We start from the raw sequence: 24,975 nt of genomic DNA, 5'->3' as shown, positions 1-24,975 counted from the left end.
GTCTCCTTTTCTCCAACCCAGACAAGCGCAAAGCCCCGGCGCTACTCCTCGGCACGAGGTTGTTTTGGTTGTTTAGATTTGTGCGGCGTCGTTTGGCTCGGGCCCCGCCTCGGGAGGGAGGGTAGGCGGGCCGGGAGAGAGGGAGGGACGTGGAGCGGGCAGGAGGCGGCCTCAGCATCGTCGGCGCGGCGGGCAGGAGGCGCTGGAGCGGCGGCCGCAGGTGGGAGCGGGGAGCGCGGCCGGCGGTCGGTGCCTGGCGGGGAGCGCGGCGCCTGCCTGGGGCGGCGGGAGGTGCCGGGGTCTCCCTCCGGGTTGAGCGCTTGGCGAGCCGTGATGGCAGCAGAGCCCTGCCTGAGCAGGGCTGCGTGGCGTGCCGGGGACATCGCCGGCGTTTGCCGTCGCCGCTGCCAGCCCCTGCCCCTTCCCGGCAGCCGGCGTGCGGGGAGCAGCCTCTGCTGCAGAGCCGGAGCACGGAGCTCGCTGCTGCCCACTCCGCTCCCTCTCTTCCTCCTTTTACAGCAAACTCTGAAGGACCACTGATCAATAATCTTGCTCTTATGCACGAGGAATAATCTTGCTCTTATGCTGTTGTGTTACTTAAAAAACAAGCAAACAAACGATCCCCCGTCTTTGAGTTAGGAGCTTTTTATAAGCACATTTCCATTGTTGCTGAGCTCTGCTTTTCGGCGAGCTCCTATAAGCATGCCAAGTCGGGACGGAAAACAGTTCGGAATATTAACTGTAGAGTCTGCAAAACAGATGGAGAAACGCGGATAACGTAGTGGTGACTGCAATTCTCTCTCTGTTTCTTCCAGGTACTTAGCAACACCGAAAAATGAAAGCTTTCCCATCATGTCTCTCCATACAGTAGCGCTCGCCAGCTTCAGCAGAGCAGAAGTCTTCAAGCACCCCTGCTCGGAGAAGGTGAGGCAAGGGAGATTTGTGAATGATGGCTCAGTGTGCTCGTTAATTCGGGGGTGTCTTGGATCAAAAACCAGCTTTTACTTTCAGTGGACGTAGTAAATTATTTCTAAATGCTGGTAGAGTTAACTTGGGAAACACAGTCCCAATACTGGAGGTAGGGGAGGAAAAGGCATACTACTTTTAAATTTTTTAATACTACTTCAATTTTTTTTTTTTTTTTGTTATGGCAGTGTGTTGTGCTTTTGTGCTTTCCACTCAGTGTGCTCGTTAGTTCGGGGGGGGTCTTGGATCAAAAACCAGCTTTTAGTTTCAGTGGACGTAGTAAGTTATTTCTAAATGCTGGTAGAGTTAACTTGGGAAACACAGTCCCGATATTGGAGGTAGGGGAGGAAAAGGCACACTACTTTTATAGTAGGAAGATGTCAAAAATTTTTTTTTGTTTTGTTTTGTTATGGCGGTGTGTTGTGCTTTCCTTGTGCTTCTGTTGTTGTTGTATTTCCTTATCACTGCTCTTTAATCGCCTTTTTTCTTTTTTTTGCTGTTATTTGAGGGGACAGTTACATGGTTTTTTCCCCCCTGAGATGTAGTTGAAATTGTAGCATCTGGAGAGTAAATGGAAATCGTACCTCAATTCTCAGACCATTCTGATAAGAACTGAGAGATGGGAGCATTGTTTAAAAACAAAGACAAAAAGTCTTAAAACTCAGCATCTAACAGCTATGCTTACTGATAAAGTACTTGTATTTATCTTGGTGGGCAGTTGTGATACTTGCATTGTAAGAGGTAGAATCTGTTAATTGCTGAGAGTTTGTTAATTGTATTGAAAACAATTTTGACCATTTGATATTTATATGTATAAAGCCTGCCTACATGCCAGTTTCTCTAAAGTAGTACAGAGGGGGGAAAAATAGAAAACACTAGCAGATACTGAAAAGAGTATTTTTCTAAGCACTGACATAATCAAATGCTAAATATTTTAAATTAAACTTACAATTTTTGGCTTGAAACGTTATTCTTCAGTTAAAAGGGAAATTCTCTGTGGGTTTTAATTTCTTCTGCTTTACGTGAGTCTGAAGGGTATCTGGACAAGAGCTGTACTCTGAGTCACCTCACTGTTCTACATAGGAAGTGTAGAGGTCAACAACCCGGGTGGTGGAGGACAGCACACCTTTAACTCCCTTCTCTTTTATGGGATCACAGAGTTCAAGGGAGGGTGAGAGGAGTCCTGGTTGTGCTTCAATGTGCAGACATTCTCACTGATCTAGGGGTAAAGCACAATGCCTTGGTTAAGTGCCTTTTAACCATGATGTGCATGTCAGAGCAGGGCATCCCTTTCATTTCCCTGGTTTCTGTGATATGCTCTGCAGGTCCATTACACACTTGAGGCAGCAGGGAGGTGGGGGGACAAATTTTAGGTAGTCACAAGGAATTTATGAGCTTAGGGAGGATACCTGTTGCTTTATTGTCCTGCGTGTATCATAATCTCTTTTTGGAATTAGCTCCTGAGTAGCTGCACTAAATTGCTTCCCTAGTTCAGTTTGCACTGGTTTGACAGTATGGTAAATCCAGCTTTGAGGGTAGAAATACTGAATTGAAAGCATCATGACTGCAAAAAGTGAAGTGCTGTTCTGGTATAAACCTGCTCCGGCAGTTCAAATGCTTTCAGAATTTTGGTCAGCTTATACTGGCAGGCTTCTGTGCCAGGTCAAGTATTATCTATTTGTGTCACCCCTTGCATTATGCTGGGTCAGTCACGTTGCTGATATGAACCACGTGTACTCTGTTCTATCAAATTAGGTGACATGACCACACTTGCTTCCAGTTGTTAGATCTGGGAGATAAAGCAGCACATGGATCAGATATTTGTGGAGTTAGATCCTCATAGATTTAACTTATAACTTGTATACCTCTAAATAGGCCAAGGCTTCAAGATACAGATTGGTGATTCCTTGAATTATTTTCCACTCCATTGCTGTTGTTTTGCTACATACACAGGCATCCTATTCAGCACTTCGTCTCATTTGTGCCTTATGCACGTGTTTAATCCTTCTGTTGTGGAGAGTTTCTTTTGGTCACCTGCCTTCTGGAGTGAAATGAGAGATGCAGAGCTGAGATATGAGTGCTCTCCAGACAGTGCTTGCTTCTGGGGAGATTTGCAGGCAGCCAGAAATGTAGGCAGTGCTTAGGTGACTGTCAGCAGGCTTCAGAAAAGTGTTCTTCCTGCTGGGATGACTGTGAGACTGAGGGTATCATTAGCAGAGTGCTGTTATCTTATAACCAAATTGTCTGCCTCTCTGTTCTCATTATAGTTAAACCACGAAAGCCTAAAGGTGGCGTTCACCGACTCAGCGTGTTCTTCAAATCCCTCGGTGAGGATTAGCTGCCTTGCTCCGACACCTCAAATCTCTGTTCTCTCAGGTAATGTCACCTCCCTCAGGAGTTTTCCTGGTGCTTGGAGTGCTAGCAAAAGCTATTGGTGTTTGTGTGTACTACACAAGTCTAGTTTGTGTGAAAAGGGTTCCTTGCTTATTGGCTTTGAGGGTGGTACAACATCAAGATACAATTTGCAAATATGGGTGGTTTTTGTCTTTTAATGGTAGTTTGGCCATTTTAGTTAATGCCGACATTTGCATGTGAGGGTGGATTAGGTTGCCCAGAAAAGTTGTGGATGCCCTGTCCCTTTAAGTGTTCAAGGTGAGGTTGGATGGGACTCTGAGCAATCTGGTCTTCTGGAAGCTGTCCCCATCTACAGCAGGGGGGTTGGAACTAGATGATCTTTCAGGCCCCTTTCAGCCCATAAAATGTTATGATTTTTTGATTATAACACTACATGTTTTGCACAGAGAAGATGTTGTTTGCAGCCCAAATTTAGGTATTCCTGTGCAATTGAAATGTCAGTAGTTACCTAAGTATCTTTCTTTCCCTGAGAAGTTTGAAATGTATTTGTTTGAAAGTCAGCTAGTTTTTAATTTTCCCATTCCTGTCCTTATATTGACATGGCTGGCTACATTGGCAAGATGTTTGTTTGCAAGTGTAGCCAGTAAAATGTGCAGTTTTGCTTCTGTTTCTGCAAGAGCTTTGTCCTGGTAAGTGGCAGGTGACTGATCCCTATTACTGACATACTCTGGCTGATTTTGACCTGGCTTTACTAGGATAGTTTTGCTAGCAGCTCTTGCAGTTTCTGTTATACATGATGTTTTCAGGTTTTTTTCAGCTTTTTCTTGATGAGCACTCATCTTTATATGGACTTGCTGTTCCAACATACATGGGGTTTTTTGTTTTGATCCCTTCATTAGTAAACTTTCTTATCATGTTGTTTGCCTGCATGCAGGCTTCCAGGTGGGAGACTCATGGAGAAGTTTACTGTTTTCCAATGAGATATGTCTAAGGAGAGCAACCTCTGGGCAAAGTCTGGAGTCTGCAAGACTTACTGCTTTTTTCACCAGCAGTGTTTAACAATCCTCGTGGTCCTAACTAGGAGTTCTTTGTCCTGGAAATGATTCTTCTTGATTGTCTTTATTCTTAGGATTTTACAACTGACTTATCTTCCCCAAAGGAGATAGTTGTTAACTTCATTGTGTTGAAGTAGTTGATGGTTTCTTCTTGAACATAGACTTTGTGTCTAATCTCTCAATTACTTGGATTATGGCAGTTCCTCTGAGAGTTTTTTGTTTGTTTTTGGGTTTTTTGTTTGTTTTGTTCGAGGTACAGGACTTCAGTTTATTCTTCAAAAGCTGCTGGTTGTGGTGCACGCTTCTGTGTCCTGCTAATGATGCTATGTCTGCCATTAAAAGCAGTTTTTTCATTTTCTGTCAAACTAAGATTTGTAGTAGATCACATAGGACCTTGGCAGTGCTTTTCATTCTTTCAGAGGCATTATAATGATCTTGGTGTGACAGAGGTTTGTTATGGTTTTGGCCAAGTGTTGCCACTCCATGAATAATGGAACTGAAGTTTACTTTAGCCATTTCCAGTCTGACTGAACTGAAACACACAAGCACATTGACCTTGTATTACTGAGTGTATTTTTTGTTACTCTTTCTGCTCTATTGGTCTTCCATGTGACTTACTATAATGTAATCTTCTCTTCTATTGGCAATAGGATCAGTACCTGTACCAGTAATAGTTTTGTTATCCTGTTTTGTAGGACAGTGATGTTTTTGAGCACACTGACAATCAGTCACCATTAAAGTCTTAGCTAATTGTGTTTGGATAGCAGCAGAATACTTTACTGTTGGTTTATTACCTAGCCTTTATCAATGACAGAATTGCTTCCTGAGTGCAGAAAGCAAGAGATTTCTTGCAGGAAGAGACAGCAGAGAGTGGAGAGTGAATTCAGCTGTCCTGTCTTTCCACCTGGGTAAAAAATACTATGTTTTGTTCATGTTGTGTATTAACATTTTCTTAATATTGTTTCCTAACCTCTTGTCTTGCAGGAAGAGACAGCAGAGAGTGGAGAGTGAATTCAGCTGTCCTGTCTTCCCACCTGTGTAAAAAATACTATGTGTTTTGTTCATGTTGTGTATTAACCTTTTCTTAATATTGTTTCCTAACCTCTTGGTTTTTTTTCTAATTTCTGAACAGATGAATCTTCAAGGCCAGCAGTGATTGGACATGCTGGAAGTTTTGGATCATACCCAGGCAGTGCTGAAGCTATCAAAGACATTCTCATGTCTGTTTTAAATGCATCTGGTTTGAAGCCCTCTTTGGTGTTGGAGCAGAGCACAATGCAGGGAGCTGAGCATCTGGACAGTGATGTGGAGCAGTGGGAAGAAAGCAGCACTGGGGACAGCCAAGATGACAGTGACAGTGATTCTGCACATCACAGTGCTGCCTGTACACAAACAGACATTCGGTTTACCAGGCCCCGGGCATGTTGGAACAACACAGACTGTGATTCCTCCAAACCTTCACTGGATACTTTCTCTTGTCCCCATTATACTGATGGAGATCCTGCTGCTTCCTCCTTGAATGGTTTCACTCTTTCAAGCGTGTCCCCTCTGAAGCGTGACTGCTTTACCCAGGTGACGTTAACAGGAGGCACCGTCACATCCGCTGTTGTGCATTCTGGAAAAGAATCTTCTACCTCCCCTGAGAGAGACTTGGCTTTCACAAGGTTGCTTTCAGATTCAACAGTTGGTAAAGCAGATCTGGTGAAATACCCTCATGCTGTGGAGCCTGCACCTCTCAGCAGCCGCGACAACAATTCTCCCAGGGGCCTTTCCCAGTCAGAGCCAGTCAATCCAACAGGTAACTTTACAGCTGCATTTTTGTAGTAAGATCTCTGGAACGAGCTGTCATTGAAACAGGCCTTATTTATGGTGATTGCAAATAAGACAGATGCTGTCATTCAAAATAGGAGAGAGAGGAGAAAGAGCTTAAAAACCAAGGAGAAGCTGAGGGGTGGTTGGTAAAATGGGAGATGCTCACTCTTAGGCATCTCTCAGGATGAAGAAATGCTTCTCTAATACACAACTGTAGATAAAATACAGAAGTTGCTGAGCTGGGAGAAATGTAGAACATCCACTGGATGAGCTTTCTACCAGCTTTATCTTGTCTTCACTGTTACCCTTTTCCCAATAGCAGATAGCATGGATCTGGGCATTGGGTAGTAATTCATTGGTGTGGGGTCATGTTGTGTTTGGCAGCAGCTGGAGGAGAGGGAACCCTTGGATTCTGGGGTTTTGGAAGCAGTGCATTATCATCCAGTTTATTATGACTAAATTAGCTTGTTCTGGAGTAGGACTGTTTTTCCTGTTCTCCTTTGTAAGTGCCCCTGAGCTTTTGGAGACACAAACCCCCATCTGATGTAGAACAGGTTCTTTATACCTTTCACCAGTTTCCAGCCATGTGGATAGTCCCATGTGTTTGTGAAGAGGACTGGCTGAGGGCTGCTAGCAGAGGGTGCTCTTCGAGCAGGGTGCCTCCTGTCCCTGCAGTGTCAGGGGGTTCTGGGCAGTGTAGGCCTGTAGGTGAGGAGCTGTTCAGTGGGAATGTTCAGCACGTGTCCCTGAGATGGCTGGGGGAGCAGCTGGCCTGGCCTTGGGCCTGTGTGTGCCTCCATGAGGTGGGCCAGCCTTCCTGGGCTGCAGGCTGGGGTTCCTGCCCTTTGGCTGAGGCAGCAGAACAGTTCCCTCCTGTTTAACACCTAATATTGACAGGAGCAGCCTTTGGTACAGCAAGATGAAGCTTTTTCAGTTTGTTTATAAAGGATGTTAGTGGCAACTAAGGACTTAACTTAGGGCCACAAAGATGTTCAGATGGATGGAGCACCTCTCCTATGAAGACAGAGCTGGGGTTGTTCAGCTTGGAGAAGGCTCCAGAGAGACCTTGTAGCAGCCCTCCAGTACTTAGAGGGGGTCTTATCAAATGGGAAGGACGACCAGATATTAGGAAGAAATCTTTTACTATGAGGGTGCTGAGGCACTGGCACAGGTTGCTCAGGGAAGTTGTGGATGCCCCATCTCTTTAAGTGTTCAAGGCCAGGCTGGATGGGGTCCTGACCAACCTGTCTAGTGAGTGATCTTTGAGCAACCTGGTGTAGTGGAAGGTGTCCCTGGCCATGGCAAGGGGTTTGGAGCAAGGTGATATTCAACTTCCATTCCAATCCAAACCCCTCTTGATTCCATGTTGATAGATTATGAGCTTCAGAAAAATACTGCAGCTGAGGTCTGATTTTTCTGCTGGAATAAAGGCAACGAACAGGGAGTGTTCATCCTGCCTTTGTATTATAAAATAATAACACAATGTCTAGGTTTTGTTGGTTTGTTTTGATTTGGGTGTTTTCTCCTCCCTTTGGTCAGTAGTAGTCCTAACGGTGACACTTCACTAACCTCCACTTCCAGTTTCTGATCCTTTCTAGCTATTCACCCAGAACTCCTCCAAGGTCTAAGTTGGCAGCAAGGTCTCAAACAGGCACATGCCATTGTAGGACTGCGTGCTCTTAGTAACACCTCTGTCATCTGGGACAGGCTGTTGTCATCAGTTAGTATGTGACGATTATGGCTGTTTCCTTCTGCTGGGTGTTGCGTTGGCTCCGTGCCTTCAAGAAGTGCCCAGCAGGGAGAAGGAAACCGCACCCTGCAGTTGGGGCTGGCTGAGGCCAGTCACGCGTGTTTGGGGAGCTGGGTCTGGAAAACACAGCCCAGGCTCTCGGGGTCAGCGGGGACTGCGAGGCACGTGTAGAAGGACAAATACATCGTGCGTGACTCGACCTTCTGGCACGAGTTGCATGTGTCACAAGCTTGTGTTGGGGTAGTAGCACTGCTGGCTCTCCAGAAAACAAAGGGAGCAAGGAATGTGGCAGCCAGGTGACTGAAGAGCATCCTTGATTTTACTAAAAGCTACTCTTCATAGGAGGCAGGACCATCCTGACACTTTGCATGTTCTGTCTGCCTTAGACTCAGGCCTTTTCTTTACAAAGTGAAAACTTCTGCATTTCTTCATTCCTTGTTGCTTTTAACCATTAACTCGCTACTGGGTAGCTTGGGTAATGCGGTCTCATTCTCTCCTGCACTTTGAGGATGTGAAAAGTGAATAGCAAAATGAAAAAGAAGAAATATAATGCCTAATTTAAGGTCAGGTATTACACAATAGGATTTCCTGACTTGCTGGCTTAAAGATGATGGTTTCTCACAGGAGAATTGCTGAGGGATGCACAAGGTACAAGAAAACTATGTAATATCATTTCAATCAGATTTTTTTTTTTTTGAATATAATTTTTGTTTAGTGGGATTTTCTGCTGGTCCCCTGAAATTCCTACTAGGCCTTGTTTGTATGTTTGAGGCCACCAGAGAATGGCCCTTATTCAACCTTTTGAAAAGGCTCTGTTACTGTTAATGAAGAGTGTGTGACTGAGTTTAGTGTTTTCTGGGGGCTTTATTGTGGCTGGTGTGTCACTGAGTTCACAAGCTTGTTCTTGCTTTTAACCCCTATGTACATCAAAGTCACTTCCTTCTCTGGCTCTTAGAGCTCTTTCCCCAGCCCCAGCAGCCTCCAGGCAACAGAGCTCAGGAGCAAAAGGGCAACTAGATAACTTTTCTGCATCAGACCCAGAATTGCATCCTATTGCTTGATGTGCTGGGCTCCTTCCCTGTGCTTTTTTTACATTCTCTGTACTTAAAGATGCAAGTGGGATGCAAGAGGTAAGCAAAGAAGAAAACTCCCATTAGATTTCAAAATTATGTTTGAGATGAATTAGGTCTTATGTTTTAAAGAGAAGGAATAATTTTCCCATTTCCTTATTTCTGCTTAATATTTTTAGTTTAGAGAGTAATATTTGTTATCTTAACTGAGGAGAATGTAGTCTATTATCAAGCTACAGAGCTTACCTAGTAAGATGAATCATCAGCTAGGAATGAAAATAACTTAATTAGGCCATTAAATGTGTTTTGAAAAGTCACATTGTCAGCCTTTCCGTTTTTCCTTCATGGTATACACAATGGAGGTATTAATAATGCCGTACAAAAACTCTCCATCTGTGTCGCTCCGCTCAAGCGCAGTGTTGACTTTACAGGCTGATGTCATCGATGCTCAGGGCAGCATAACGTGGCTTCTCTAACTACAGCAACATAAACAATCCAAACTAGGCCTGAGAGTTGATGTCCCCTTAGTTGGAGAAAAGTTTTGCATAAGTTATAATCATATTTTGTGGGAACCTCTTAGCCTGTGACTTTTAAACCACTTTAGGAAGGGTGTTTTTAAAAAAATAAAAAGCCATTGATTAAGCTGTGCTATTTGCAAAGGCTTTAACTGGTGTCTGTGTGGTGGCCCTTTTCCACCACATATGGTCTGTTTTATCCTGTAAACATTATGGGGGTGAAACAGAAACTGTGAGTTCAAGGTCCAAGAAGAGGTAGTAGGCACCAGTAAAAACCGATGTGTGCTCTGCTGTACAGTGAGAAGTTCTTATTAGGGAAAAGGAGATAAAATTTATTTCGCATACTCATCAGAGACTACCAGGAGGAAAAATGCAATTCTGGGAAGCAGGGAATACTGTGGCTAGTGCCACAGATGGATGTACTACTGTTCAGTATGGGCTACATTTGGAAGGAAGAGTGAGATTTCCTCAGGGTATGGAAACATAATGGCAAAATGTTTTCCAAATTTAATGTTTCCAAACACAATATCAGCAGTGATATGGGGACTCTTTTAAGGTGCATCTCTCTGCATGCCCAGACAGCAGTGGGATTTATGTTTCTTCTGGTAGCTGTGAAGGAGCAGAGTGCAGCATTAGCTGGCTGTGCTGCCAGCTGCAGAGCATCGCTGCAAATCCAGCCTCAGGTTCTGTTTGTGGTTGTCCCCAGCAGCTCAGGCTGTAGCTTGGAGAGAACTGGTGTGGGAGTGCAGTGCTGCTGTCACAGGACAGCATTTAAACTGTGTTTCTCTGGTAGTTGATGTTCATGCTTCAGGTTGCCAGAATAGGTCAAATGCCAGCGTATTTCTCACATTTTTCTCTGCCTTAGCTTCTACCACAGCCTCCAGCCCCAGTGATATTGAGTTTTGGGAAGAAAACCTTGCTTTTCTTTCTGGAAGTCCCAGCATGCATCGTGGGAGCTACAGAGAAAGAAGTAACTAATAAAAAGTTCTTGTTATACCCTCAGGTTCTACTTGTCCTTTGAATATAAGTGCTATACCCTTGAATCGTTCATTGCAGGACGTCTGCATGCTTCCAGAGGATGTGGAAAAGGTGAGGACATCAAACACTAGCATCATAATGTTCTTTATGTTTTATTGTGGCAAAACCAAATGACGAGAGGTGTTTCTCAATAAAAGAACTTCCTGATAGATGTACTAATCTTTACATATACTCTATTTCCCCTCTTCTTGCCCTCTATGGGTGAACCTACAAACATAGAGTGCCTGTTTCATAATTTGTCTTCTACTCTTGACCCATTAATGAAATAATTTTAATTATTTTTAAATAATGAAAATATATACAGGAACAATGTGTGTTTCTGCTTTTCATTCAGTCATTTCCCCACATGTTCCTTGAAGCAAATTTTAACGTTAGTAACTTTAAAGTTGCATTATAATATGTTACATAGAAGTTGTTGCAGCGGCATGCATATGTATGAGATTTACCTCATGCTTTTACTATCAAAAGGTGGGGAAAGGATGGGGGTTTTTTGTGTGTGCTTATGATAAGCATGTGAGATTTGTTTTCAAAGAATTACAATACGAATACCAAGCACAGTAACTGTAAGAGCTGCACTAATTCAAGCAGTTTTTTGTAAGGGCTTCAAACTGTCTTAGGTGTGTTGCTAGATAGGCAGTCCATTCAAGCCTAGAAATAGGGATGAGGACCTAAAGCTGTCACACATAACACTCTGTGTGCTAAATGTTAATCTTTTCCAACAGTGAGAAAGAGGGGTTAATGGATTGTAATGAGTAGGATTTAATATAAAAGAGCTTTAAAAATGTGCCTAGAAAAGATTTTTTTTTTGCTGGACTGTGTGCATGTGGTCCCATGTCCTGGGCCAACAACACTTGTTTTACCAGCGGAGCAAGTTCTGCCTTTGGTTTGAAGCTCTCAACATCCATAAGGTGCATTTCAAACAACAAAACCCACTCAATAAATCACACACCAAAACTCAACAAACTTGAACTAGCTTTTTGCGTTGCTTTTTATGAAAGGTGTTTCAGAAAGGAGACAATGTTTCTCCGTCTTTATTGTGGGACCTAAAACAAAAGTAATTTGTTTTCAGACGCCAGGAGACGAGTGAGCAGGTATCTGGATTAGAAACCACAATCTGAGTATTGAGTGAAGCAAGATCTTATCAGCTACTACTGCTGTGCAGAAATTGGGGGCTGATGTGATTACAAGTTAAAAGATAGCAAAAGCTCAGTCCATTATGAGCAAGGCTATCTTTAAGAAAAACCCAAAGAACAAAAAAATCCAACCAAACAAAAACCCACTAAACTTCAAATACTTTTAGCTTGTGAAATAATCTCTTTCAACTTTAGGACTGAAAGTTAAGGTGCATGTGGTGTCAGTAGGTCCTGAAGTTGTAGTTGTGTGCCAGGAAGGAAATGGGTCAGATAATCTTAAAGGGACTTTCCACTGATGTTAGTGGGAGAGGACAGAAATGAGAAGGTTGGTGTGTCACATCTGAGTTGGTTCTGCTTCGTAGGGTTAGGGAGCAATCAGTAGGCAGAGCTGAAAGCTGATAGTCATGCTGTGAGTACAGGAGCCCATGTGTTCTGTTTCATGTTTTGCAGTGCAGCTCTCCCAGATACACTCTTAATTGCTTTTATCAGCAGGGCATGCTGATAGGCTGTGTTCTGACACTAACTTGAGACTTTTTCTATCTTCAAAGTAGGAGAACTCCCAAAAGGAAAAAAGGCTTTTAAATTGTTTCTTTGCTAATGGAAGGATAGTGAACTCCTGGACTCCTAAAGTTGTCTCTGGGGAAACTGTACATCAAGCAAGTCATATTAATTAGTGGTAGGAAAAAGATAAGTCTCTCCAAACACCCACAGGGACTTGGGTGTACTCTAATGCTGAGATTAATCTTGTCTATGTGTATTTGTCTGTGAGCAGTAAGAAAGCTAGGCTGTCTGTTGTGCTCCTTAAGATTTAGCTATTCGGAAACACTGATGTCTTTCTTCATGTTCTCATACAAGTTGAGGGGTTATCATGAATACTGATGTTGATTCTGAGCATAAGCCACTTTTATAAAGCTTTAATTATCCTGCACTCAAGAATCTCTAGCCTTGGATACAGCCGTATCTTTTTAGATGAAAGTTTGTTTGCACATGGCAGTTGAGAGTATCCTGGGTGTCTCTGGGTTACCCCCCTGGTTCTTGAGTACAACTGTCTCTCCACGATGTGTCCACTTTTGAGCTGAGACTGGTGTTGGACTTGTGCCCAGGCCATCAGCAGTAGCTCAGGTGGGGCTGGTGGGATGCTCTGTTAGACCTCAGAAAGCAAGGGATACAGCAATGATATTAGGAAAGGAGCCCCAGGTGTGTGTGTATGTCTCAGTGGTCCCTTTTCCTAGAGAATGGGTGACCAGGGCAGGCAAGATGGCAAGAGACATGACAAGGAAATGTTGTCTGATTTGGAAATGCTACGGTGAAGCTTTGGAACAGCTACCTTTTATTTAAGGCAGTGGGAAGCCCAGGGGAGCCAGGTTCCCACTTACTCTTATCACAGACTTTCTACGTAGTGTTGAGTTGGCCATGTAAGCTATATCACTGCAAATTCCCCACCTCACTGCCCTAACTCTTAACACATGAAAACATTTTACTAGCTCCTGTACTTCCCACCACCTGAAGATCTGCACTCCATTCAAAACTTGCCGCTTCTGGCCCCCTCCAGCTAGCATGTGTGCAAAACTGTTCGTACACTTTGACTCGAAATGAAATCATGTTAAATAGGTTACTTGGATGCACGCTTGCATACTAAATAATGCAGTGTAACTAGAAAACTGCATCTCTGAAATGCATACATATACACCAGTTAGTCATGTAATCAAGTTCATTTTTATCTAATACATGGGTAAGATAAAGTAGATTGGATGTTATAATCAAGGGTGAGACAATTACCTAGGCAGTTGCCTTTTGCATATTGTTCCTGAATTGCCTTTGGGGTGGTTTTTTTGAGTTTAAATAAAAGGTCAGACTGGTTTACATTTTTATTTATAGAGTTGAAAAAGCGTGGTGGGGAAACGATACCTTTCACTTCATCTTAACTAAATATCAGATATGCTGTTACTAATGAGCGTTCCAATCTTGTGCCCAGGAAAACGCACACTTTTTTGTCGCAGATATGATTATAGCATCACTAGAAAAAATGAAATGTAATATCCTAAGCCAACAACAAGCAGAGTCCTGGGGTGTGGAGGAGACAAGTGGATCAGATGGCAGCTATCACACTGACTCAGAGTTATCTTCTTACCCTGGAGTGAAGAAGTCTGATTCTTCTGTTACCTCTTCAGACAGTGGTTATGAAGGCAAGTTACTTAATTTATAATGTAACCTTGTCTGAAAGGCTTTGCTGTTTGTTTCTGTGCAAAAAAATACTAAACAAATTGGGACATTGCTTGGAACCAAATCCTCTGTGACCTTCTTTGAGTCTCTGGAGAGCTGGGTCCATTGAGGATCATTATGCCACAAGTGTTTTCCTGTAGGTCACATACTTCCTTTTGCCACCACATAGGTGGTTCACACCTATGTTTTATTAATTATAATAATTTTTTTACATTAGAATTAAAATGTAGGGTTAAATGCCACAAGCCAAGCATGACTCTGCACAGAGCATACCTATAGCTGGCTGGTTTTCTCTCTCTGCTTAATTTTTTTTTTTGTAGTTTGACATTTGGCTCTTTCCTTCTGTGTTTGCTTCTGCAGTGTGCAGATGAAGCTGTGCAATTGGTTTGAGTGAGACTCCCCAGAGTATTCATTCACATGTAGTTTAGGGCAAGATAATAAATACTCCTAGCATCATTATACTTGAGTCAGCATATGCATTTTCAAGTAGATTTTAGTCTATTGAGTAGTACAGACTTTAGGGATGAATCATAAGTCTAAGGTCTAAATAACATCTGTGGAAAAATGAATTGTGCTCTTGGACATGAAAAGTGGAGAGACCACTGGCAATATAAAAGGTTTGGGTTTATCTCTACAAGATTCTGGCTGAGAAAACTGAGGGACAAATTGTATGACAGACTCCCAAGAACTGGCCTGCTCTGTGTATGTATAGAAACAATTAAAATTGCTCTATAAATGCACTCTGTGTGCTCAAATTTTGGCAAGTGATGAAAAATGTAAACATAATTGCAGCTACTTTTAAATGCTGGAAAAGTTTAACTGATCTTGTCCTTATCTTGGGCAGGCTCTGCTTTGCTGCCTGTCAGCTCCCCGGTGCATCTACCATCACATCATGAGGTCACCAGATTTCATTGCCACAGTGACTCAGAGGATGAATATGTAATTATTGGTAAGACTTTCAAATTGTAACTGCAGAAACAGGTACATTGTTTGGTTGAATCTATTTCATTGTTTGGGAATTTTCTTGATTTAGTAGATGTTATTGTGGGAGAAATAACATGAGAAAATGGAAACAATTATGTATGTGTAGCTCCTTATTAGAACACATGCAGAAATATCAGACTGCTGCAGAATTTTGTGTCTAGGGAAGAATATTTTTGCTGGTTTGAGAGTGTGGTGAGCTGACCCTGGCTGGACACCAAGTGATCACCAAACCACTCTTTCACTTCCTTTCTCCACTGGAAGGGGAGAGAAATCAGAACAAAAGGCTTGTGGGTTGGTTAAGGACAGGGAGACCTCACTCACCAAAAACTGTCACAGAGAAAACAGTCAATGTGGGGAAATTAACTTATTGCAAATCAAATCAGAATAGTGTAATGAGAAATTAAATCAAATATTAAAGCACCTTCATCCCCACCTGTCCCTTCTTCCTGGGCTAAACTTCACTACCAGTTTCTCTAACTCTTGGGGCTTCCCACACATCCTGTCAGGAGCCTGCTGCAGCATGGGCTTCTTTCCTCTAGGTCACAGCTTCCTTCAGGCATCTTCCAGCCCCAGCCTGGGCTCTTCCACAGGCTGCAGGGAGATCTCTGCTCCCCCATTAATCCCCATGGGCTGCAGGGGACACCCTGCCTCACCATGGTCTGCATAAGAAGCTGCAGGGGAATCCCAGCTCTGGCTCCTGGAGCACCTCCTGCCCCTCCTTCTCCACTGACCTCAGTGTCACATCTCTCTCCAGCTGCAACTGTGCAGGGTTTTTTCCCTCCCATTTTGACTCTGTTGTCCCACAGAAACTACCACTATGGCTACAGGCTCAGCCTTGGCCTGTGGTGTGTCCATTCTGGAGCTGTCTGGCATTGGCTCTCAGATTTGGGAGAAGCTTCTGGCAGCTTCCCACAGAAGCCACTGCCACAGCCCCTCCTGCTACCAAAATCTTGCCATGCAAACCCAACAGAGGGACTAAAATTATGTCTAAGGATTAAACCAAAGGAATGTGCATGAAGAAAGTGTGAAACTGGCACAACCTCAGTCAGCTATAGGAGCACTGTTTGAGAGAATTTAGGACATGATAACTTCCTAATGAAACAGATTGACTCAGTTTTAGGCAGCCTCTCCCTCTGCTTCAGGACTAGAGCACAATGTCTGTGTTCTCTTATATGTGCTTTGCTTCTCTTTAGGACATTCTGAGTTTCATTAGGTTTGCTTCTGATTTTTACACAAACAGAAGTAGAAACCCTGAAAAGTGGCCTGTGCAACTTCTAACCTTTGTTTTATCTTTTCCTGATAACAAATGGATTTTTACTGTTCTCTTTGGTCTTAGAGACTTATTTTTTCCTCTCATCTTTCTCTGATCTACAAATGAAGAGCACACTCCCAAAAGACTAGCAGTAGACTGCAAGACCACTCTCCTTAGCAGTGAGAGTTACTTTGAGATGTATAAATGGGGAAACATTTGTCTTGAGAGCAATAAGCATGGTCAAAACTAACACTACCAATGTGAACACCTTGTTGGCATAAGCATATTGTGTCTATGTAGACATAATGAAGTGGTGTCCTTTAGTTGCTCACCTGTTACTAACATGTTTGTAGCATTAACTGGTATGTTTGTGATTGGTGTCTCCAAACAGCTGTTAATGTCCAAAAAAGCTAATGTGGCCTCTCTTGGCTCTGTGCTGTTGACTGACTTCTGTCTGGACCTTGACCTGCATGCACTTAGTCTCTCCTTACCTTTTCAGCTCTTGAAGGCAGGCTCATGGTGATGATGGGATGCAAAGGTATTAGGGAATATTCTTCATCACATCAGAGATATGCAGAGGAGATAAGACTCCTTATGCCTGTTTTACAGCCAGGGCTGAGGTTATTTCCCACATCCAGGAAGGGTGTTGGAAAGATGAATATATTTGAAACTGACACTGTGGTAACACAGAAAGTATTTTTAAAATAATGCTGAGTAAGAGATGCTTTGTTTCTGAAGTGGTTTGATAAAATTTTCTCCTTTACTGCAGAACTTGAAGACCTTGAAAATCTGTCTGTTGCCCCTGATAAAAGGTGTGTATCTTTACTGTAATAGCACCGTGGCTCTACCTTTTCTGCTGGAGCAGCTTTCTGGTGGTTCTTCTGGCTGGGGCAGGGAATGCTGTGGGAGTGGTAAACTGGGCCCTCTCAAGGAAGGGGAAGGAATGCTGCTTGACAGCAAATGTCTCTGGTGCTTGGCTTAGCAGTGTTTCTCTGGTCCCTTAGTCTTGCTGGAGGGTGCTGTCTGTGGCTCTTCGAGGGCCTGGGTGTATCAAAGAAAGAGGGTAGGAGTGGGAGAAAACTTTTCCTGGGTGCAGAAAAGGCAGTGGAGATGCTGATGACATGCTGCTATTTTTTACTGACAGTATTCCTTACCTTTCAGATCATCTTTTGAACCAGGCAGCAATTCTGCTGAAGCAACAGCCCAGGAGTTGTGCAGAGCTTTCAGAAAATACTGGTTGCAGACAGACTCTGCAGTTCAGCTGTCTGGTTGCCTGAGCTCATCTAAGCAGAGAGTGAGTCTGATCTGAAAACAACGAGCTCTTTATTCAGTTCCCCAAATAATCATGGTCTTACTGCAGCTGCTTCACTGCTAGGAAAAGGAGGAAGCTACATTAAAAAAAAAAAAAAGAAAACAAATACACATGAGTGCTTAAAGGTTATTAGTTCACTTTATCTAAATTTTTAGAAAATATCTTCTCTCTCCAGCAAAATTCAGCACACTTAAAACATGTAGTTGTGAACAACCAGGATATCCTTTCTTATGGGATTGATATGAGGGAGTTTGAGGGGGGACTACATGCAGGTGAAAACTGAACTTTAAAATACTGGAGTATAAAGGGAGATAAACATCTCCTATAGCATTTAACATATGTCCAGTTGATGGAATGGTTATCTTCATGAGCCTGTCTTTCCCAATAGTCCGTGTTGAAAGAAGAGATTCCAAGAGAACTTGAGTCCAGTTTGAATCTGGCTGAAGAAATAAAGATCATATCCAAGCTGAGAGGATCTTCTGGCTGGTCTCCACCAAGATCACAGATTATATTTAATATTCATCCTTCAGTCAAGTAAGTTTTGAGGGATCTGAGCATTGTCATTTAGTATAGCATGGGGAAAGCTGATGGAGGAGCTTGGGTGATTAACAGATCTAGTGCACGTGCAGATGATCTGTGAACGGGTCTAGGGCTGGTGCATGGCACAGCCTTCTGCAGTGTCTTGTCACCAGCCTCACTAGAAAACAGATGGCCTCTTTTTCCCCTCTCTTGGCACATCCTGATGAGCACAGCATGTACAATTTTCTGTGTGATAATACACATACTCTTTGGTGTAATAGTGGCAGTGTACTTCGCTTTTGGGAAATTCTCCACTACCTGGACAATATTCTTTCCCTGCTGTCCTGTAGTATTTTATGGATAACTGGTTTTCAGAAAGTGGGGGGAGACAGCAGGTCATGTGTGAGGAAATGCCTGTCTCACCCTGTCTCAAATGCTATGAAGTGCAGACAGTAAGTAAACTGGCTGTTCCCTGTGTTGCTGCAGGTGCAGTTGCTTTTTCAGTTGCAAATGTGGATTTCCCCTGCCCAAACCCTATGATACTGATGCCACCTTAAGAAATGGAAAATTATTTAGTTCTTTCAACAAGCGTTACAGAATCTCCCTTTTTCATGTGAAGGGGTGGAGTCAGCTCCTGAGGTGGACGTTCTCCCTGGTGCCGGTGTTAGCTCTTTTGCACTTAGGAAGGATGTTAATTAAAACTGTCTTTTGGGTGCTGAATGGTCTAACTTTTTGCCTTTGTATACAGGAGAGATGCAGTGGTAGCTGCTCAAAACTTTACGTGTGTTGGTTGTGGAACTCCAATAGAAAGCAGTAAGTATTACCAAAACTGGCAAGAAACTCCTAATAAGTGCAGTACTTGGTCTGCAATCAGTATTGTAGTCAGACTATAATCCTCACCAACAGAGATGTACCAAATTTTTAAATTATCTGAGCTAGAAGGAAAATCTCATTGTTGGATGTGCCTGCAATAGTAAAACAGACAGTGGGATCTTGCTGGTGTCTGGAATTTTTCTTACAATGCAGAATACAATACTTGATAGATGTCCTTCTCATAAACCACAAAAATTCATAACAGTCATAAACCAGAAAAAAACGATACCAAAAAAATCAAGCTTCCAGGCTGGAAAGTGCTGGTTTTGCATAGTCCAGTTGTTTCTTTTAATAATTCTTTCCCTGTGCCAATTTAGACATTGCCAAAAGTCTCTTTCTGGAGACTGTATGCAAGTTTATGGGATCTGTGGTTTTGTTCTTTTGGAGTGTCTAATCTTTAAAACCTTTTGTTTCTTTAGATCTTGATGACAAAACCTTTCTTTTTTTTTTTTTTGGGTGGTTTTCTTTTTTTTGGTTGTTGTTGTTTTATTCCTGATACTTTGTGAGAACTGCTTGAAAGCACACTGATTTACAGAACTGACAAACAGACCTTACCTAAGAAATCTTTGAAGCAGTGCTTCAGTTTCGCTCTGGGTCAGCTCATAAGAGCAGTATTTGTGGTGTCCTGTAAAGTATCAACAATCTATAGTGGCATATTAAGATGAGCAAATAGGAGATGCTGTAATAGCTAGGAAAAACCCCACAAATCTCTTGATGTGAAAAAGTATTGTACGAACATGACTCCAAAATTGGTGGAAGTATTTTTGTTGTGTATTTTAAATAGTGTTTCTTTTGTGGTTAAAGCAACAGAGGTTTTTCTAAGATGTTATGTTGATAATTATAATCAGTTGAACAAAAATGGAAATGAGAAAAGCTTTCTTCTGTAATGCCAAGTACAAGCCTTGTACATGTGTTCACCACAATAATAAAACCCTCTACTGAAAAGAATAAAACAACAACAAAAAAATCCCTTTCTCTTCATTCCACTAGATCTGAGTTATTTAGACAGCCTAGGCATACAGACAAAAGTTATTTCCCATAAGTTTTTAAAATACTCAGAATTTTATTGCTGTCTGCCTGCAGAATATATCAGGAGACTCCGCTACTGTGACTACCTGGGGAAGTACTTCTGTGACTGCTGCCACAGCTATGCCCAGTCTTCTATTCCTGCCCGAATACTTTCAAAGTGGGATTTCAAAAAATACTACGTGTGCAACTTCTCTAAACACCTACTGGAGAGCATATGGCAGCACCCCATTTTCAATGTGTCGTGTATTAACAAAACCCTCTACACAAAAAGTAAAGAAATGGACAGGGTCAGGGTAAGTGTGGCACTTTTTTTATTAGGGATTTCTGGGTCTGAGACTTTCGGGAACAGGTCCTTAGGGCAGGATGTCCTATGTGTGTATGGGGTAAGAAGGAAGGTTGTTTTTTTTCTGACTTATCCCGTCACCACTTCTGGGACTTGCCCTCTTTTCCCTCAGGTGAGGGGAGTAAAGAGAGGTTTTTCCAGCCTGTGCCAGAGGTCTCCTTAGCCCTGTTTTCTTTGGGATTTGTTTCCTTAGTGGTTTCCAGTTTTAATGCATATAAGGGAGTTGGTCTCCAGCAGTAAATATTTGCATCTTCCTGGCTTTTGGCTGTTGGAAAGTTCTGTAATTTTGGAATGACTCCTTAATTTTGTGGGCCATTCGGGGAAACATCCTTGGCTTATGTAAGAGCTGTACCTCCTACAGCTTCAGGAAGAGTGTTCTTCTGAAGACTCCAAGTAGGCATGTGTTCCCTTCTTGGCTGAGGAGTTTGCCTGGCTTACCTGTTCTTACACAGGTCTGGGTCTAGCATGCATCAAGACCTGCAGCCATTTTTGGCATTAGGACTTGCTTCACTTGTCAGGGAATAAAATTATCCTTTGCTTGCCTTTGGCTTTCATACATTAGAAAATCCATTTGTTTAATGCTAGGTGTGAAGTCCCTTTTTTTAGGTGTGGTTTGGTGTACTTGCAAGGGTTGCAGACTCAAATAGTGGTGTTCCTCACTTAGCAATATATAAAAGCAATGCTTTTGATTTTAAAATGGTTTTGTTTTTCTCCTCCATCTTTTAGGAGGCGCAAGAACAGCTTTTTCATTTAAAAAAGCTTTTGAAAACATGCAGGTTTGCTGAAAGGTATGGACTGTGATTATGCATGAAAAATAGCTTAATAAAATATACATTATGTGCTTATAGAGCCTTCTTCTCTAGAGACATTTGGGTGCAGTTTTAAATAAGTTGATATGAACATTAAAGAACTCCAATAAAAAAATCCCTACTACCTCCTATTGCACTGCAAATGTTCAGTGAAGTACAAGTTTTATGTGGTAGCTGTTTGTTGTAATATAGTTTGGTTTTAAATGTTGAGTGATTTTAGTTAGGTGTGTATTTTTTCCTGTTCCGTTTCTCTTAGGTTCTCACTCCTTAAAATGTCAAAGATACTTGTCTCTCTGAGAATATTTATCTTTTAAAAATATGTTGGCTTTTTAAAATTAACAGGTGTGTTCCTTGAGTGTTTAAAGATTTCTTCCAGGAATCTGTCATAATGCTCAATTCAGTTTATTTTATAAAAATACTCAAATGAAAGTAGTAGTAAGCAGAAGTGATAAAGACCAATAGCTCTATTTCCAGTGTTCATCTGTTCAGCACAAACAAAGTTTCACCCAGTAGTGACCTGTGCAGTGTAAAACACTTCAAAGTCCTCTTTGCAAAGCAAATAAATAAGCATGGCTTATTTTATTAGATACTATATGGGATTTTGCCTACTGTTCCTGAGGTAGGAGAGTGCCCTTTACACATTATTTAAGGATTGTTGGGGTAACTGTGTATGGCAACTCCAAAGCTTGAGGAATGCATGTTTAAAGCAGATAATTTATTCTAAATCCCAAACCTTCCAATTTCTATTAAAGTGATCTCAAATTGGAAGGGGAGGTAGATAGCAGTAACTTGTCTTGTATAATCCCCATGTGACTAGAGAAGTGAAAGATGCTTATTCTTGAAATACACTTGAAAAACAACTTTTTATAACTTTAATTGGGTTTTATTTCTCTTTGCAGTGTACTGAAAGAATTTGAACAAGTTCCCAGCCATCTGACAGAGGAGCTGCATCTCTTCTCACTGGATGATCTGGTGAAGATCAAACGAGGGCAGTTACTGCCCCTTCTTAAAGATATTCTGAAGAGCTCCACCTCTCATGTAGATGCCTGTGAGGTAAGGAAAAACCAGGGCTTTTAGTGTCCTTGCAGCTGCTACTGCAAGAAAATATCCCTGCTGCCATTCCCAAATAATTTTTTTTCTTATATTTAAATTCAATCCTTTTGCTGTTGTTGTAGCTCTGTCAGGCGAAGGGGTTTATCTGTGAATTCTGTCGGAGTGCAGACCTGCTCTTTCCATATCAGACTGCCAAATGTAAAAGGTGCCCAGGTATGTTCCAGACTGAATGTTTTTCTTTCTTCCTTGGGGGAATTTTGGTGTATGAAACCATTTAGACATATTTTAAACGTTGAGAACTAGCTTCACTGAAAGCGTGCATATTTGAAAACCTGCATGTGCATTTGGAAGCCATGGACAGCATGCATCCTTGAAAACCAGCCCGTGGCAGCTGTTCCGTATCAGTGGGTTCAGAGAGCAAAACCAGGCATTTGCCTGACCATGGTTATGCTTGCAGGGGGAGACTATGTTTTGGGTCTAGGCATGAGAGAGCTGTTTTATCAGATCTTGCCAGCATTCAGTGTAAATTATTACAGTGGTGGTGGTTGTCCCAGCCTTGCACTGCTTCTGTTTACTTTTGTGCTGATATGTACATGATAGAACACGATTCAAGGAGCACAGCTGTTGATTCATTTTTTTAATTCTATTTTTTTTTTCTCTAAATGCTACTCTGTATGAATAAACAGAGTGCAAAACATGCTTTCACAAAGCATGCTTCAAGTCTGGAGGCTGCCCCAAGTGTCTACGGATCTCAGCTCGGAGAACTCTTTCAGAAACTCCATCACTGGTGCCTCAGTGAAACTGGGTTCCTCTGACTGCTGGCTTTAGAAGATGCTCAGAGCCAAATCTTCGGATGCATGATTAAGTGTTCAATAATGTTGTTTTAGACATTACAGTTTTTAATGTATGTCTCCTTTATGGGGGGTAAAATTAAAAAAAAAAAAAAAGACAAAAAAAAAGACAAACGTCAACTTTATTATTGTCATTGAAAACTCACCCTAAAGGAGTTTCATCTTAATAGTGACAGACTGGATGTTAATTTTTCGGGCTGCCTTTTGTTGCTATGTTTTGTTCTTGGATGTAAGATTTTTAATACTGTATTTTTTCATGTAGAAATTATTCATCTTTGTAATTTTACAGATAATGTATTGATAGTGAGTGTTGGAAGTCTTTGCCTGTGTTCAATTTTGGAAATGGGGAAAAAGTGGTGAAGTACAAAATCATTCTCTGAAAAGCTCTGCAATAAATAGAAAAGACTTGTCTGCAACTTTTAGGCAGATGCTAATCTGAAATTGTTATGGCAAATGCTTATTGTGAACCAATGAATTTTAAGTTTCTTTTAAACACATCAGTTCAACAGCCTGTGGTGAGCTAACTTGGCCTGCTGCTAGGCGCTCTTCACACTACAGCCAGCTGCTCTCTCACCTCATTCCTCAAGAGGAAGAGGTAGAAAAGAAGATGGAAGAGCTCACAGGCTGAGATACAGGCAGGGAGATCTCTTACTAGCTACTGCCATAGGTAAAAAAACCCCTTGAACTGGAGAAAATTAGATGCATTGTAAATTAGAAATTGAGTAGGGTGATGAAAAGCAAAGACTAAACCAATAATTTTCCTGTACCTCAACCACCCATTTTCCAGGCTGAACTTTGCATCTTCATTCCGATTTTTCTACCTTACAGCCTGCCCCAGGTGGTGCAAGGCAGATGGGGAATTGGGGTTGCTGTCAGTCCATAACTGCTTTCTTCTACTCCTGCCTCCTCACACTTTTCCCTTTCTCCAGTGTGGATCCTTCCCATGGGTTGCAATCTTGCAGGATAAACCTGCTCCTGTACAGGCTCTCCAGGAAGATGTAGCTCTTTCAGGAAATATTCATGTGCTCCAGTGAGGTCCTTTCCATGGACTGCAGGGGAATCTGTGCTCTGATGTCTAAAGCACCTCGTCCTCCTCTTTTCATTGACTTTGGTGTTTTTGCTGCTGTTTCTCATGCTTTTTTCTTAAATACAATTTTTAGCAGTATCACCGTCATGGCTGGGGTGCTCAGCCCTGTTCTGCAGTGTGTCCCTCGGAGCTGGCTGGAAGCAGCTGTATCTGGCATGGGGCAGTCCTGGCCTCTGCACACACAGGCCACCATGCAGTCACCCAGTGCCAACATCTTGCCACCTCCACCAGCTACTCCACTCTAGAAGTTTCTTTCCAGAGCACTTGGAAATATGAGGAGAGACAGTGAGTAATCAGGAGAGATGCTTCTGTTTAAATCCACCCTCACACTTGCAGATGGAGTCCTTGCCTGAAGGTGAAGTGCTGGAAATTGAAAGCAGCTTTCTTTCCCTGCCTGGTTGGTTATTTCTAATGAAGCCCTTGCCTTCAGAAAGGTAGAATAGCTGCTCAAACCTGTAAAACCATTTTTCTGTTAGTGCTATGAAGTACCAAGAAGAGAAATCCCAGGACCTGAAAGTACAAATCAGCATTCTGATCTCTCCAGTGGGATGCTATTAGTATTTTGAATTTTTTGTTCTCATTTTGTGCATTTTTTCCTTACTCTCCTCATCTGTTTGCTCCACCTTTTAGCAAGGAAAGGATCTGCTACCTGGGAGTTCACCTCTACATTAATGTTTACAGTACTACTAAGCTCACTAACACTTCCACTAATCTATTGTTTCTGTGATCAAAACCAGCTTACCTACTTACTGCTCCAAAGCAAGATTAGTGTCTCTTACACAAGCTCACCAATGCAGGGTAAGACATGGTGAGAAAGAGCCTGCTTTTGCAGCTGACTGTATTTGATGTTATGCAAGAGTAAATTCTCATTGGAGTTGGGTGCACAACTTACTGAATCACATGCAAGGCCTTGCTTGCAGGGATTTTGTGCTTACGAAGGAATAAA

General features: G+C 42.2%; 1 protein-coding gene across 2 annotated transcripts; it reads left to right on the top strand.

Annotated features, from left to right (window-relative positions):
- Positions 1-23,342, top strand: RUBCNL (rubicon like autophagy enhancer). 2 transcript variants are annotated; one of them, XM_039716697.1, is made up of 16 exons: positions 1-121; positions 816-924; positions 3,234-3,342; positions 5,509-6,174; positions 10,527-10,612; positions 13,670-13,880; positions 14,762-14,866; positions 16,923-16,965; positions 17,315-17,447; positions 17,854-17,999; positions 18,733-18,797; positions 19,941-20,179; positions 20,956-21,017; positions 21,938-22,091; positions 22,214-22,304; positions 22,778-23,342. In XM_039716697.1, exons 2-16 carry the CDS (start codon positions 853-855, stop codon positions 22,888-22,890), a joined length of 2,295 nt encoding a protein of 764 aa, XP_039572631.1. In that variant the 5' UTR covers positions 1-121; positions 816-852; the 3' UTR covers positions 22,891-23,342. The 2 variants fall into 2 exon arrangements, with proteins under 2 accessions (XP_039572631.1, XP_039572630.1); XM_039716696.1 differs by lacking the exon at positions 1-121 and adding an exon at positions 167-220.
- The last annotated feature ends 1,633 nt before the right edge of the window (positions 23,343-24,975 follow it).

The sequence above is a fragment of the Passer montanus genome, unplaced genomic scaffold (genome assembly GCF_014805655.1).
Source record: "Passer montanus isolate IOZ18808 unplaced genomic scaffold, ASM1480565v1 scaffold36, whole genome shotgun sequence".
NCBI lineage: Eukaryota > Metazoa > Chordata > Aves > Passeriformes > Passeridae > Passer > Passer montanus.
Note: the sequence above shows the minus strand (reverse complement) of the source record. Positions and strands in the feature narration are given on the sequence as shown.

What these genes read in the sequence shown, in the direction of transcription:
- RUBCNL (XM_039716697.1), top strand. Translation starts at nt 853, where the DNA reads ATGTCTCTCCATACAGTAGCGCTCGCCAGCTTCAGCAGAGCAGAAGTC. An exon ending in AGCACCCCTGCTCGGAGAAG is followed by an intron (nt 925 to 3,233) that starts GTGAGGCAAGGG and finishes TTCTCATTATAG; the next exon opens with TTAAACCACGAAAGCCTAAA. An exon ending in CAAATGTAAAAGGTGCCCAG is followed by an intron (nt 22,305 to 22,777) that starts GTATGTTCCAGA and finishes ATGAATAAACAG; the next exon opens with AGTGCAAAACATGCTTTCAC.